General features: G+C 53.3%; 8 protein-coding genes across 8 annotated transcripts; 7 read left to right on the plus strand and 1 right to left on the minus strand.

Annotated features, from left to right (window-relative positions):
* Positions 1–536: 536 nt before the first annotated feature.
* J4E93_010754 (uncharacterized protein) lies at positions 537–3,111 on the plus strand (the record flags this gene model as incomplete). The annotated part of the gene is made up of 3 exons (XM_049348631.1): positions 537–1,234; positions 1,287–1,607; positions 1,749–3,111. The coding sequence occupies 3 exons, from the start codon at positions 537–539 to the stop codon at positions 3,109–3,111; spliced, it is 2,382 nt and encodes a 793-aa protein (XP_049194196.1).
* Positions 3,112–3,332: 221 nt separating this feature from the next.
* On the plus strand, positions 3,333–4,358 carry J4E93_010755 (uncharacterized protein; the record flags this gene model as incomplete). Its single annotated transcript, XM_049348632.1, has 1 exon — positions 3,333–4,358. The coding sequence occupies one exon, from the start codon at positions 3,333–3,335 to the stop codon at positions 4,356–4,358; it is 1,026 nt and encodes a 341-aa protein (XP_049194197.1).
* Positions 4,359–4,855: 497 nt separating this feature from the next.
* J4E93_010756 (uncharacterized protein) lies at positions 4,856–5,750 on the plus strand (the record flags this gene model as incomplete). The annotated part of the gene is made up of 2 exons (XM_049348633.1): positions 4,856–5,202; positions 5,294–5,750. The coding sequence occupies 2 exons, from the start codon at positions 4,856–4,858 to the stop codon at positions 5,748–5,750; spliced, it is 804 nt and encodes a 267-aa protein (XP_049194198.1).
* Positions 5,751–6,279: 529 nt separating this feature from the next.
* J4E93_010757 (uncharacterized protein) lies at positions 6,280–6,756 on the plus strand (the record flags this gene model as incomplete). Its single annotated transcript, XM_049348634.1, has 1 exon — positions 6,280–6,756. The coding sequence occupies one exon, from the start codon at positions 6,280–6,282 to the stop codon at positions 6,754–6,756; it is 477 nt and encodes a 158-aa protein (XP_049194199.1).
* A 345-nt stretch (positions 6,757–7,101) lies between these two features.
* J4E93_010758 (uncharacterized protein) lies at positions 7,102–8,247 on the plus strand (the record flags this gene model as incomplete). Its single annotated transcript, XM_049348635.1, has 2 exons — positions 7,102–7,618; positions 7,673–8,247. 2 exons carry the CDS (start codon positions 7,102–7,104, stop codon positions 8,245–8,247), a joined length of 1,092 nt encoding a protein of 363 aa, XP_049194200.1.
* A 271-nt stretch (positions 8,248–8,518) lies between these two features.
* J4E93_010759 (uncharacterized protein) lies at positions 8,519–8,867 on the minus strand (the record flags this gene model as incomplete). Its single annotated transcript, XM_049348636.1, has 3 exons — positions 8,519–8,604; positions 8,654–8,768; positions 8,820–8,867. 3 exons carry the CDS (start codon positions 8,865–8,867, stop codon positions 8,519–8,521), a joined length of 249 nt encoding a protein of 82 aa, XP_049194201.1.
* A 331-nt stretch (positions 8,868–9,198) lies between these two features.
* On the plus strand, positions 9,199–10,543 carry J4E93_010760 (uncharacterized protein; the record flags this gene model as incomplete). The annotated part of the gene is made up of 2 exons (XM_049348637.1): positions 9,199–10,189; positions 10,245–10,543. 2 exons carry the CDS (start codon positions 9,199–9,201, stop codon positions 10,541–10,543), a joined length of 1,290 nt encoding a protein of 429 aa, XP_049194202.1.
* Positions 10,544–11,097: 554 nt separating this feature from the next.
* J4E93_010761 (uncharacterized protein) lies at positions 11,098–11,910 on the plus strand (the record flags this gene model as incomplete). Its single annotated transcript, XM_049348638.1, has 1 exon — positions 11,098–11,910. One exon carries the CDS (start codon positions 11,098–11,100, stop codon positions 11,908–11,910), a length of 813 nt encoding a protein of 270 aa, XP_049194203.1.
* Between the last annotated feature and the right edge of the window lie 2,545 nt (positions 11,911–14,455).

The raw sequence follows: 14,455 nt of genomic DNA on the forward strand, positions 1-14,455 counted from the left end.
GCTCGCTGCGTTCAGTGTCGGCGCTCCGGGGCAGCATCCATATGGCAATGCGAGACCGTCGCCTGCATACTCGCAACACACCTGCAGCTACACGCTCATCAGTTGTGCGTCCCGCTTTGCTATGGAGCGGCACGTCCCAGCGAACAGTGTAAGGGTCCATGGGCTCGATGGTCTAGACTTTAGACAGGGCAGTTGCATGGCCTACGCGGTCTAGATTCCCACCAGACGTCTGGCTTGCCACTCCTGGAGCCGTTTACTCCGGGACGGGAATCCACAATGAAATGTGGCTGGGATCTGTACTGGCGCAGCAGCCCGCAACGCCGTACCATAACATCTCTCTCTTGGGTCGTCACGCTATCGGCATTGTTATGGCGGTAGAGCTTGAGCAGTCTCACCTCTCTTTTCTCACGAATCCGACTGGCGATCCAGCCATTGACGCCGACTTGCAATATATTCGGGACTTGGACTGGGCCAAAACTGCCGTCGGACTCATCTCATCGTGGCCTCGCGAGCTGTTGTTGCTCATCCACATCGCCATGATCTCCCCTCAACCGCAGCTTTTCCTGCTTGGCTCCGATTCGACCGTTCTTTACAACACAGCATACGGCCGACTGTTGTACGACCATCATCCGCAGTACCAAGGACGACCTATAAGCCTAAACACAGCTTTGGTTCAACAACTGCCCTTGATCGACAAACTTGGCGAGTGCCTAAGGGCAAAGTCGGATCTTCATGGCGAGCAAAAAGTGCCCTTCTTTTTCTCCCGGAATGGCCGCCTCGAGGAAGTGTTCTTGTCCATCACCACAACGGGTCTACCGCCGTCCCTGGGCGGATCCCATGCCACAGCGTACAACGTCACCCGAGATATGCTGGAATTTCGTCGTGAGAATTCTTTGGACAAATTTCGCAGTTCCTGCGAGACTGCCATGGATCTGGATACGCTGTGGCCCTCTATCTTGAAAGGCATATCCAATGGAGACGGAGACATATCGTTTGCCGCGTTATACCGCGCAGAGACGATTGGAGAACATGAAAAAGAGACCGCTTCTTCTGAGGAGCAGGCTCCTTCACCGACCTTCGTTCTCTCTGGTACTGTTGGTTCCTTCCCGACCGCGCCTCCTCCAAGACTCGAGCCAATCATGGATCAAGGATGGGTTGACGCCTTCTACAGGAGTGTCAATACTCGTACACCGGTACTTCTCCAGGCTGAGGACGGTACACTCCCCCAGGAAATGTGTGAGGCTTCTACGAGTCGATGTGTGCCACCAGGCTGTCATCTTGCCAAGTGTTTCGAACCGGACTGCCAATGTTCATGCTGCCTTAATCGTTGGTCTGGCACCTCGTACGCCTTACAATCGCGCCTATCAAGCATGGATCAAGACGCTCCATCGTGACTTCTCCCACGAGGTGATTTCGATGGCAAACGCTGAAGCTAGGAGCCGTACTGAGAAAATCCGCAAAGAACGCATTGCTAGAGACGAGGATGTTTCCACCAAGGAAGAAGCTCTGAAACAACAAGAGGTTGCGCGCGCAGCAGCTCTGGAGCAGCTTCATCTCAGCGAATCGCGGCTGCAGCAAGCCGTAGAAGCCAAAAGGCAACAAGAGAAGTGAGTCTTCACGTACACGTTGTTTGCTTTAGTTTACTAACAGGGTGAAGCTTCGTTGATATGGTGAGCCATGAAGTACGCTTTGGGAGCCATACAGGTTGTTGCATAGCCTAACATACCGTAGATTCGGAACCCCCTTAGTGCTGTCATGCATTGCGCGGATTCAATAGCTCACTCGCTCTCCGAAGTGAAGCTTCTCCTTAACCAGTGCGAGAACCGAGGTACACCCGATAACGAAAGCTCCCGCACCGCCGACGACTTACGCAATCTCAACAGCAGCATGTGCGATGCTGTCGACACGATCATGGCATGCACTATGCATCAGAAACGCATCATAGACGATATTCTTTCGCTGTCCAAACTGGACTCGAATTTGCTTGAGATCTGTCCAACGGTGTTCCAAGTCAAGAGCTTCTTGGGTCAGGTCGAGAATACTTTCAAGACCGAGGCTGAGCAAGCTGGTGTCCAGCTTGTAGCTGTAGCCGATCCTTCATTGACCGAACTCGGCGTTGACTGGATCGATGCTGATCCGGGCAGAGTGACACAGGTGTTGTTCAACATGGTCGCCAATGCGATCAAATTCACCAAAGATAAATCCGACGAAAGAGCTGTTACCGTTCGTATTGGAGTAGCGTCATGGCCACCTACTGCTATCTTCGACGGTCTCACCAAAGCAGTGCAAAAGACCGGATCAGTAGACCAATCGGAACCAGAGGAAGGGTCCATCTTTTTGTGGTTCAAAGTTGAAGATACAGGGTGCGGAATGGATGAATCGACCAAAGCGCGCGTCTTCAGCCAGTTTACTCAGAACATGCCAAAGACATACAGTAAATACGGTGGTTCCGGACTGGGTTTATCTATCAGCAAGAAATTGGTGGCCTTGATGGGTGGCGAGATTGGCTTCCAGTCTCAGCAACATATCGGATCTACGTTTGCTTTCTACACTAAAGCATCGAGGGCTCTACCACCGAGGCCGTCTCTATCCACCAGGAGCTCCGAAAAGTCGATCACGTCCGAAGGGTCGACCTCGTCGCTACCCCACGCTATAAGCACCGCCGCGGATGCACCGCCAGCAGTCCAGTCCAGTATTCTGCTTGTGGAGGACAACATGGTCAACCAGCGGGTGCTCAAGAAACAACTACAGCTCCAGGGGTATATCGTTTACACAGCCGATAACGGACAGGAAGCTTTCGACTTCATTCAGACCACACAACACTGGAAAGGCTCGACTTCATCGCAACCACGTGTCAACGAACCACGTATCGACGTCATCCTCATGGATATTGAGATGCCTATTGTCGATGGGCTTGAGTGCGCAAGTATGATTCGCGCCGCGCAGGAAGACGGGTCAATCGATAAGCACCTTCATATCATCGCTGTCACCGCGAATGCAAGACCCGAGCAACTGAAGCGCGCGAGAGAGACTGGAATGGATGACGCGGTTCCGAAGCCGTTCCGAGTGAGAGAACTTGCAGCTGTTATCGAGCGATTGAGAGATGAGTGATCCAATACCAGAGGATGCTTCACCGTGAAGCGGTGATCAGCGCGCCTTCCCGTTTCATCTCGTCTGGCTCTCACTTCACCAGGGTCCAAATGCTTGGCGTGACGAATACGGTGCAACCTCGAATCGTCGCTTTCTTCGCGTCGAGACAGTGTAGCCACCTAAGCACAATTCAAGGTAGGTTGAAGAACAGCTAGGCCTGCGCTCATACTGACCCACAACAGATGAGCTATAATCTGGACGCACTCTTCCACGACCCCGATGACTTGCGTCCCGGGGTATTGTCGCTTAGTGTGTCAGTGTCCAAAGCGTCTACTATAGAGTCCGCCGGAGGCCTCTGGCACGAGCATGTAGTCGATGAAGAACAGGCAGCGAAACACGGTGAAGAGGCCCGTCTGAGAACTACCATCGCAACCTTGGGTCAGCAATGCGAATACTGGAGAGGGCAGGCTGAGGAACGAGGCAAGACCATCGAGGATCTAGATCGAAAGAGTACCAGAACCGCTGCGGTATCTGATCTTCCGACTGACACCGTTCGCCGTCTCAACCGCCTCGAAAGCGAGGTCACACGTCTGCGATCAGAGAACACGCAGCTGAAGGACACACTCAAGACCATCGAGTACGAAAATGTCAATCTGGGCAATCAAAACGATGGAAAGACGCGGAAGCTGAAGGGTGCCAACAAGAAGGTCAAGAATGCTAAAGACATGGCAGGGAAGGAGGAAGAGAAAGCCAAAGATGCCCAAGGTGACAAGCAACGCCACCTCGCATCCGAACGCAAGATGAAGAAGGAACGCGGTGCTGCTTTGGCTGCACTACAGCAACAGAGGAAGCTCAACGGTGACCTGCGCGCGGAGCTTGAGGTCGAGCAGTCGGGTGCACCTCACATGCGCGATGTTGCTGCGGACCCGAACAACACCACTGCCATTATCCCAATTCAGTTCGAAATCCGTCGCACAGATGTACAACCTATGATGAGAGTCCTTCAGTGGCACCAGATGAATCTCACCGAAAGGTTCAAAGCGTGGTACAAGGACTGGAAGAAGGCATCGACCGGCGAGGTACGCAAAGTCGTCGGCTCGGAGGGCGTGGACGATGAGAAGAAGAAGCTTGAAAAGCTGTATGGAGATATGGTTGAGATGCCTGATGGTTACATGGAGACTGCTGCTGAGCACGATGGGTGGCGATCGAAGCGCGGAGTCCAGGCGGTTTGTCGTCATGCTGAAGCGCGACACAACGGAGAGATGTAGATGTTGGGGATTGTGGCTTCATACCTCTCCGCTCCATCCTGATACTTAGCATCGAAGAGCACGCCACCCTATAGTGAATACCAGAGACTACTTAGGAATCTACATCGCCGTCAGACCCGCTAAACTCTTGTTCCTGTACTAATGGAGACTGCGATACTTCTGTTTGATTGCTGCACCACGTTATCACTCTTCCTCTTCCTCCCCCGAACCAACGAATGATGCGGCACGGTGCCGAGGATTGGCTGCATCGATGGCAATCTCATAGGCCCAGGCGCTGAGGTTTCTGTTCCAACGTAGTCAGCAAAGGACGCTTTCAAACATGCCGGGTAGGAGTGGTTGCGAATCCCAAAAATTGTTGTAACGTGAAAGTCGTGTGTTAGCTAAGCACCGAAGATGATCCCTAGCATCCTCGACCGGCGGCAGGTCTGACGCACGACGCACGACCCTCCGACCCACATCACTCCGCCAAACAACACCGCCAGGGTTCAATAGCGACCATGTCCAACATCCTGCCCCTACACCACTCGTACTACCCCTCGCGCCAGTCGTCCCTCTCTCGATCCGTAGACACTGCGCAAAAGCCATCGACATCCTCCTCTGCAGCCACGATCCGTCCGCAACCCGGCACACAATCGCAACCACAAGGGCAGCACATCGCAATGAGCGGCACCCCAAGTCAAGGGCCTGGGCTGCGGTACCCTTCGAACAAAAAGAGCATATACGACAGGAATCTGAACCGGAGTAAGAATGCGGAGCTTAGTAGGGCGGCGTTCGCGTACCTCTTCATTGAAATGATTGCGTATGCGCAGAAGGGCGCGAAGGATGTGGGGGACTTGGAGCAGAGGTATGCTAGATACATGCGGTCGCCATACTTCACATGTGCACTACGAAGTTCCGCATTCGACTTGCACAGGCGTGTTCTGACATCTATCTAGACTGAATACACAAGGCTACCCCATTGGCCTCCGCTTACTCGACCTTCTCCTCTCCCGAACCGCCAACCCCCTCGCGAGCATCCGACCCACACGTATCCTGCCTCTCCTCCAGTTCATCGCGCAACAGCTATACCGATACCTATTCGGCCGACCTGCCGACGCATTAGAAAAGTCTGGTACCGACCCAGGACAGTACATGCTCTTCGACAACGACCCGATGGTCAACCAATACATAAGTCTGCCCAAAGAACTGTCGAGTTTGAACTGCGCGGCCTTTGTTGCGGGCATAATTGAGGGTGTTTGCGATGGTGCGGGGTTTCCGACCGAAGGCGTGACAGCGCATAGTGTGGGCGACGAAGAAGGCAAGGGTCTGTGGCCTGGAAAGACGGTCTTTTTGATCAAGTTTAAGCCTGAGGTGTTGGAGAGGGAGGAGATACTGGGCAGGGGTGGGGGCTGAGCTTTGAGGGGTTGTTCAATTCTTGAAAAGCAGCTGGGTTCAACTGCTCATGATGGCATAGCGAGGCGTTGTGGACTTTTTGGAATTCAAGGTTGCTATCAGCATGTACATCATTGTCGAATCAACCTCCGCGAGACCATCCATCAGTTCAGGACAGGCCCTCCCATCTGTATGACTGATTACTCCGCTAAAAGGTTCCGTATACGCATTGCGCCAGCATTTATAGCCTCTCCCGCGCAGGACTGCTATCACCAACTACCAGATGCGGCAAGCGCGCCGACACGTGATCGTGAAGCTGATGACAAATGCTGATTGGCCAGACCATTCATGGTATGGCGCATCTGTTGGAAAGAACATTCCACAAGGTTGCGCCATCGCAGTCGAACAAATACAAAAGTGCAGCCTGGATCTTACGATAGCTTAAATAAACTACAGCCGCCTTTCAACAGCCCTTCAACAAGACACAACACTCAAATCACTCGACACACAACCTCAGCACGCCGCCTTGACAGACATTTCAACATCAACCATGCCAACAGAGATCTCAGCACCCCTACACTTCCGCACCCTTCTAAATGGCCATACCTATCTAATCGCCGACTTCTACGCAACATGGTGTCCACCTTGCAAGCAAATCGCGCCCATCTACAATCAACTCTCCACCACGCACGCCTCACCAGGGAAATTCGCATTCGTAAAAGTCAACGTGGATGAGCAGAGGGAGATCGCGGGGCAATATGGTGTCACAGCTATGCCGACGTTCATGGTCTTCAAGGATGGAAAGAAGATTGAGGAGATCAGGGGCGCAGATGTGAGGGCGCTGAAAGCTGCGGTGGAGAGGGTTGCTGGTGAGCTGGGGAAGGTTAAGGAGGAGAAGGTTGAAGCGAAGAAGCCCGGGGTCAAGCCGGAGGTCAAAAAGAACAGCAAGAAAGAGGAGGATGAGAAGACCGTTAGTGGAAGTTATGGGATGACTGGAGGGAACAACTGGAAGATGTCGTTGCATTAGATGTGGAAGGTTTGGGAGGTGATAGCCACATGCAGGTTTGGAGGACGATGGACTTGTGATACCCAGGAATTGAATGCATATTGTAGTAAACAATATTCATCAACAGCTATATGTACGATTAAGACCGTGATTAGTATACGTGATCACTATCCAGTGTACGTCATCCTGTCGCGTTGGTGTTGGATTTGTAAAGTTGAGACGCGTAAGGACACCTTTCAGACTAGCGATCGCCACCGCGGGACCCTGATAGCCGCTGTGCTGCTCTAGCTCCCCACCAGATTTCCCACCGCTCTTCAACACACATTTGGAGCTTCAACTCATCTTTGAGCTTCACACACCTTCTAGATGCTTTTCCGCAATTTAATACCCGCAGCCATTGCGCTGCTGCCCGCAATTGCCTCGGCATCGGCCGTCATCGACCTCACACCCTCCAACTTCGACGATGTCGTTCTTAAGTCCGGCAAGCCCGCCCTCGTAGAGTTCTTCGCTCCATGGTGCGGCCACTGCAAGAACCTCGCCCCCGTCTACGATGAGCTCGCTGGCGTCTTCCAGCACGCTGGAGACAAGGTCAGCGTCGCAAAGGTCGATGCCGATGCCCATAAGTCGCTGGGCAAGCGTTTCGGTGTCTCAGGTTTCCCTACCCTCAAGTGGTTCGACGGAAAGAGCGACAAGCCTACGGATTACAGCGGTGGACGTGACCTCGAGAGCTTGAGCAAGTTCATCACAGAGAAGAGCTCGGTCAAGCCTAAGGTCAAGGGCAAGCTGCCTAGCCAGGTCGTCTACTTGGACGACAAGACCTTCAAGGCAAAGGTTGGAAAGGATCAGGATGTACTTGTTGCCTTCACTGCCCCATGGTGCGGACGTATGTCTTTCTTGCCTCCTCTCCATCAACTTGTCATAACTAACATCTTCACAGACTGCAAGACCCTCGCCCCCGTCTGGGAGACCCTCGCCAACGACTTCGTTACCGAGCCCGGTGTCTTGATCGCCAAGGTCGACGCTGAAGCTGAGAACTCCAAGGCCCTCGCACAGGAGCAAGGCGTGTCATCCTACCCGACCATCAAATACTTCCCCAAGGGCTCCACCGAGCCTCTCCCCTACAATGGCGCCCGCGCCGAGAAGGACTTCATCGACTTCATCAACGCAAACGCCGGTACCCACCGTGCTGTAGGTGGTGGTCTCGATGCCACTGGTGGCACCATTGAGGCCTTCAACACCCTCATTGAGAAGTTCCAGGGCTCATGGGCCGGCGGTGCTGAGGAGGCCAAGACCCTCGCCGGTACTCTGCAGGACAAGTACGCCGAATACTACGTCAAGGTCTTTAACAAGATCGGTGCCAACCAGGAGTACGCTGCGAAGGAGCTCAAGCGTCTGCAGGGACTCATTGCCAAGGGCAACCTGGCACCCGAGAAGATGGATGACTTGATGAGCAGGAGCAACATTCTGAGGAAGTTCATGGGTGATGCTGAGGAAGAGAAGTCGGAGTTGTAGACGACCCGTGCGTGAAGTAAGATTCCGCAATGAGGCATACCATCAACACTATTAAGATGACAAGATGAGCTGGGGGCGCAAAGAGGCCTGGCGCAGGAGTGACAGGCATACGTGATCATGACAATGAGAAAGAGGAACAAGTAGTAGAGAACCAAAATTCAATACCCAGATTGCATACGATCTATGTAATTTAACACCAAACGCCAATGACTGAGACGTGCGCGATGTACACCGCCTGCTTTTGACCAAACATGATGCTTTCCCTGTAAATTTACTTGCCAGAACCTGAGCCCTTCGTACCATCTCCAGCCTGGATAGTTGCTTCGAGATTATCTAGCCGCCGTGACATGTCATCCACTACGCATTGTCAGCATCTGAGCTACCCGCTAGGCATGCTTGTACCCACTTTTGGCAAGCAGCTCGCTGCTGACTGTGGTGAACTTGGTGTTGAGTTGATTCAGGAGATCGTCCACAACTGCTGTGAGCTCTCCAGAACTCTCGGCATCTTTTGAGACGGCGGACTATGCGCGTGTTAGGTAGAGCGGGGCATCGTGAGTGCAGCAAGCACGTACCGCAGTGTCGCTTTGCGCGCGGTCTGCTAGTGGTTGTGGTGTTGCCATGTTTGAATGTGTTTGTGAGGAGAGTAGAGAACGAGACGAGTGGTCTGCGGATTCAGGACAGTTTCAGCACCTCATAAGGCGATTTTGAAGCTGTCTGCTACAATACGACAGGAGAGATGCGCATACGATGGATATGTAAGGTCGCGGAGCACGTGGTCTTCGCCGCGGCTTCCTGCCCGTTTCGTAGGCGGTCAAGCTAGCGTGCGCGCTAAAATGTTTCTGCGCCCAGAGTTCGAAGTTCACGAATTATTTTCTGGGAAGCTTTGACGTCTTGTCTTTTGCGACATCCGATACTCCACACCCTTCAGAATCCCAATAAACCTCAGTCGACATGGCGAAGAAAGGCGTCCTCAAGTCGGCGCTCGACAACTACCAAGGCCGCGACATCAAGCGCGAGAAGCAGAAGAAGTACGTCAAACAGGCGCTGAAGCGCAAGGAAAAGCGCGAGGCCAGGAAGGCCGCGGAGGAGGGCGAGAAGGATACTGAGGAAGGTGGCGTGCCTGTGCCGCTGGATGAGGTAGAGGTGAAGGTCAATGGCAAGACAAAGAAGTCGAAGAAGGACAAGAAGGCCGACGCAAAGGCTGCGCCAGCAGTCAAGGAGCCCGAGTGGGAGACCGAGGGCGAGGATGACGACGACGACGACGCAAGTGACGATGAAGACGCGCCCAATGGACTTCAAGTAGACCTTGATCACCTCAACGACACCGATAGCGACATCAGCTCAGACGAGGAGGAGATACAGGCTGATGAGGCTGCAGAGGAGGATGAAGACGCCGAAGATGACGAGGATGAGGATGAGGACGAGGATGACATTGCGCTATCCGATCTGGACTCTGTCGCTTCAGAGGACAAGGGTGACATTATCCCGCACCAGCGCCTTACCATCAACAACACCGCCGCTCTCACCGCAGCGTTGAATCGCATCCAACTTCCTTACTCGAAACTCGCATTCTCGGAATACCAGTCCGTTACCACCGACGAACCTGTCGAGATCGCCGACGTCGAGGACGACCTCAACCGTGAGCTCGCCTTCTACAAGCAATGCCTGTCCTCGGTCAAGGACGCGCGGAAGAAGCTGAAGAAGGAGGGCGTGTCGTTCTCTCGACCGGCCGACTACTTTGCGGAGATGGTCAAGAGCGACGAGCACATGGGCAAGATCAAACAGAAGCTGATTGATGCCGCGGCAGGCAAGAAGGCCGCTGCTGAGGCACGCAAGCAGAGAGATTTGAAGAAGTTCGGAAAGCAGGTTCAGGTCGCGAAGCTGCAGGAGCGCGCCAAGGAGAAGAAGGACACCATCGAGAAGATCCAGACTCTCAAGAGGAGTACGTATCACCTATACCCGAAGACTTGACTGGCAGTATACTGACAAACATGCAGAGCGACAAGGAGCCGACATCACAGCCACCCACGAGGAAGACCTCTTCGACGTCGCCGCCACCGCCGATGACGACAAGTCCGACCGCCGCGGTCGTGGTGGTGCTGGCGGCAAGGACTTCAACAAGCGCCAGAAGAAGGACTCGAAGTACGGCTTCGGTGGTAAGAAGCGTCACGCGAAGAGTAACACCGCCGAATCCAGCGCAGACGGGAGCGGCTTCTCGGCTCGCAGGATGAAGGGCAAGCCCAGCGGCGGTGCAAGCAAACGACCTGGCAAGGATAAGAGGGCGAAGAGACACTAGGTGGTGCAGTCATATGGAAGGCTGAGTGACAGTCACATGTCACGTTCTGCATGCGTATGGCGCTCTGGCGTTCAGGGACTGAGTCTAAAAGCGCACTATGTATTCTAAGAGGCGGAATGTCTTACTTTGCTAGGAGATACCAATGCACAATTGAACGTCTGAAGTTACTTTGAACTGCCGCTGATATATCGTTCCTCGATCTCGGAAGAGAGAGTTGGCGCCTACATACCGCCTTGTCCGGGCGATATCGCACGCCATAAACCCCCGTAGCAGTATACAGCACTGTTTGTAACGGTCTGTCGGCGCCCCATATCGGAGCCCGATAGCTCCAGGCGCCAGTCCCGCCTTCACCGCGATACCGCAAACCACAAGCGACGACGTCATCTAACAAACGCTCGCAGGCTATAACGCCCGTGCTTGCTCTTCACGCATACATTGCTCATCCCTCTCACCTTCATAAACTTCTCAAGTACCTACCTCGACCACATTGCCTTAGTAACGACATCAAAATACTCGACGACATCACAAGTCCTTGACTATCCCTACAACTCACCATGTCCAACGAAATCTACTTCGAAGGCGACGATGAAGTCCAACCCTTCAATAAACTCACCCCAATCCCCACTCCCAAAGTCGACAAGCCAGTCGATGAGCTCGCCTTCATCGACGTCGAACCCAACACAATCTGGTACTTGAGCATCATCCGACCACACACCGATTCCCACGAACTCATCGGCCCTGCGAAGGCATTCCGCCACCTCCTCCCCCAAATCGAAGACGTCGTCAGCAACTCGCCCAACGCGATCGACAAGCTTGCCCTCATAAAAGAGAAGCCAAACGACGACTTCCTATTTGAGGACGACGAAGATGAAGAGAAAGAGGTTGATGAAGAGTTCTTGGAAAAAGGCTTCAACACGTTCATTGTGGAGGGCCAACGCGGCTCCTACACTATACTGAAGATACATCGCGAAATCAACAAGGACGTCTTCGATATCCTGCCCGCACCCGTCTACACTATCATCTCCGCCGGCCCTCTTGCCCACGCCGAACGCCCGGCTGCCACCTCCTTGTCCTCGAAGTTCACGGCTTCCAAGCCAAAAGGATACGCGGCTACAACCAAGCTTCACGCTTCCTACGTCGATCGTGCTGACGCGAAGGAAGACGCTGAACATATCTTCACCGTCCTGCTCCTCGATACCGAGGACGTGAAGCAGACAAAGAGATGGGAGAAGGGGACTAAAGGAGGGGGTATCTTGATTGGTATGAATGCGAGCAGTATGTGGGAAGTCAATGTTCTTTACATGGATGATCCGATTGGCAGGGCGCAGGAAGAGGCTGACAGGGAGCATGACGGTTTCGTTTTATGAGGAGATAAGGGGGTGGGGAGGTATTCGATGGGTTGGCGGTGTTTAGACGGTTGGGTGATGGGGATATGAGCTCCTCCCCGGTCTTGTATGAAGCTAAAGTCGGGAAGCTTTGGGTGTCTTGGAGAGAGACGGGACTACCCATGGCGTCCAGGATTCTGGCTTCTCATTCACACTTTCTACGGGCTTTGCTGTCGTCTCTTGTATGCTGAGACTCTCTATTGCTTTTGTGACGACGTGTTCGCAGCGGAGGAAGCGGCCGTCTGGCCCTCGTGGGTAGCGTAGGCATACATGAATATTGGGAGGCGCTTGTGAAAAGTCGTGTCTTTTGCTGTTTTTGCGTACGAGAGCGAGGTGCGCGTCGAGTTGCTGGCGAGCTAGTCGTCTTTTCTGGATGCGGTTCTGCTGCTTTACGTTGAGTTTGTTGAGTGGTGCTTCGACCGGTTGCTCGTTGGTTGCTGACATGTTGATCGATGCTTGGGGTACTGTCTCGGGCGTCCTTACGATGACGGCCCGCCAATTATTGTACGGGTGGGAAAAGAAGAGTAGTTGGATGTTTCACTGTCAAGAACGATGGTTTCATGGCTTTTCCACCTCTCAAGCTTGCAAAAAGCGTTTGTCGTGCATTGCGGATCAAAGACATGCAGGGAAACAATGCCACATGATTTGTTAGTGATGACGTATGACGGTCATGCGATGCGGGGACGTCTTGCAACGTCGTGAACACACGACCACCACCACAACACCATCTCATCGCAACGCGTCGAATGCTGAACAACAACGAGAGGCTCACAGCAACACATCCAGCATGAGGAATGTATTGTCGAATTAGGCTCACACGCTAGGCCCAACGGTGTCGGTACAAAATCGGGTTTGACTCAACGGCCGACAAGGAACCGCACATCACGAGTCGAGAACTTTTTTGACCTCCCTCCAGAACTCCCGAGCCCAGGGGACAGACGCCAAGGAGACTAAGAAATTATCACGCCGCACCGCTACTGCACTTCAGTGGACCTCCCTCGTCTTTGGTTTAGTTGCGGAAGCATGCCTCTGCTGCATCGGATTGTGGAGCGAAATCCCATCGGACCTAATCCGGTATACTATGCAGAGCCCAACGCTCTCGGTAGTTCGAGCCGCCGACCGACGACGAGACAACTGCTGTTATGCGCCAATACAAGCCTATGCACGATGTTATTGCCAACCTCTTGAGGCGCCTTCCTTCGTCGTTTGCAGGCTTCCCCACCATGGCGTCAAGGAAACAACAGGATTGAACATATGCGGTCACACTCGGTAGCATTCCGCAACAACACCAACGTTTGAAACAAGCCACAGGCGGAAACAGAAACACGCTACAGCTTGTCTCTCCACAAGAGATTGCAGTGTGGATACATCGGAAAAGGGTCGTTCGTGATAGGCCTTCGGCTAAAGTGCAGGTTGAAGTGAACGACTACTGACTCAGGAGTGCTCCATCTCGCGAATCCACCAGCCTGGATGCACGCCTTCATCGTGTAAATTGAGTCTTAACAGCTCAAATAAGCGCAACAACAGGCTCAATTGAAGGCGGCCGATATATATAATGGTGTAGACCGTTACCATCCGTGAGTCTTGCCTTGGAATCGCTCTTGACAATCACACAAACTTCGGTAGCCGCTCTACCTCCGAGACCCGTATGCAGTCTCTATCTTTGGCACAGTGGGTACGAGCACAGCGAGCGCTAGATGGTAGGTAGTAGCTCACCCGAACTCAGACGTGAGTGGGCTTGCAGTCTGGTTGTGTCTGGATCCCGATCATCACGTCCTTGAGCATGTGCGATCCCGCCATGCCCCCCTTTCCGTCATTACTCGTTTCACGTTGAAGAGGCGGAGAAATAGTCTTGCTGTGTTTTCATGCGCTGAGATATTGGAAGTGGAAAGAGACATCACAACACTGATGACAACAGCATTCTACGAATCTTTCACGAGTTTCAATTCACTATTGACTGTACATTGGAGTCTGCTCACATGTTCCTGTACTTCTATGCATAGTCTGCACCGGCAGCAAAGTTCCGTCGAGCATGGTACCTGCACCTCACCAACTGATGAGACCTCCGACCGCCAAGTCTCCTACTGCCAAGATAATGGTTTGAAACAGGCACCCGTATGGTGACAGGCCCACCACCGCGGTTCCCAGGATCGAAAAAGCGGGCGCTACGGGGGTCAATACCACAATGACAGCTCTCATCCCTTCGTATGGTCATCTCGCTTCGCCACAGCTGTACGGGATAGCGGAAATACGGCCACAGCCAAGAGATCTCGGCCTCATGCGTCGATGGGAGGAAACACCTGAGGCATTGTTTCATGGTGCAAACCAACGTCGGCGAAGAGGGGTTTGCAAGGGATGGGTGGAAAGACCAGCTCTGGTCACTAGAAACGGTTAGCGACGTTGACCACAGCGCTCAGATAGGAACGCATGCTCAGATACATAAGAAGCAAATCACCACCACGACAGAGAGCTCATCAGCACACCTTTGCACACTGTCTTTCGCTTCTCTTCAGCTTTTCGCTACTAC

Source organism: Alternaria ventricosa, assembly GCF_023758065.1.
Source record: "Alternaria ventricosa strain BMP 2768 chromosome Unknown scaffold_35, whole genome shotgun sequence".
Classification (NCBI taxonomy): Eukaryota; Fungi; Ascomycota; class Dothideomycetes; order Pleosporales; family Pleosporaceae; genus Alternaria; species Alternaria ventricosa.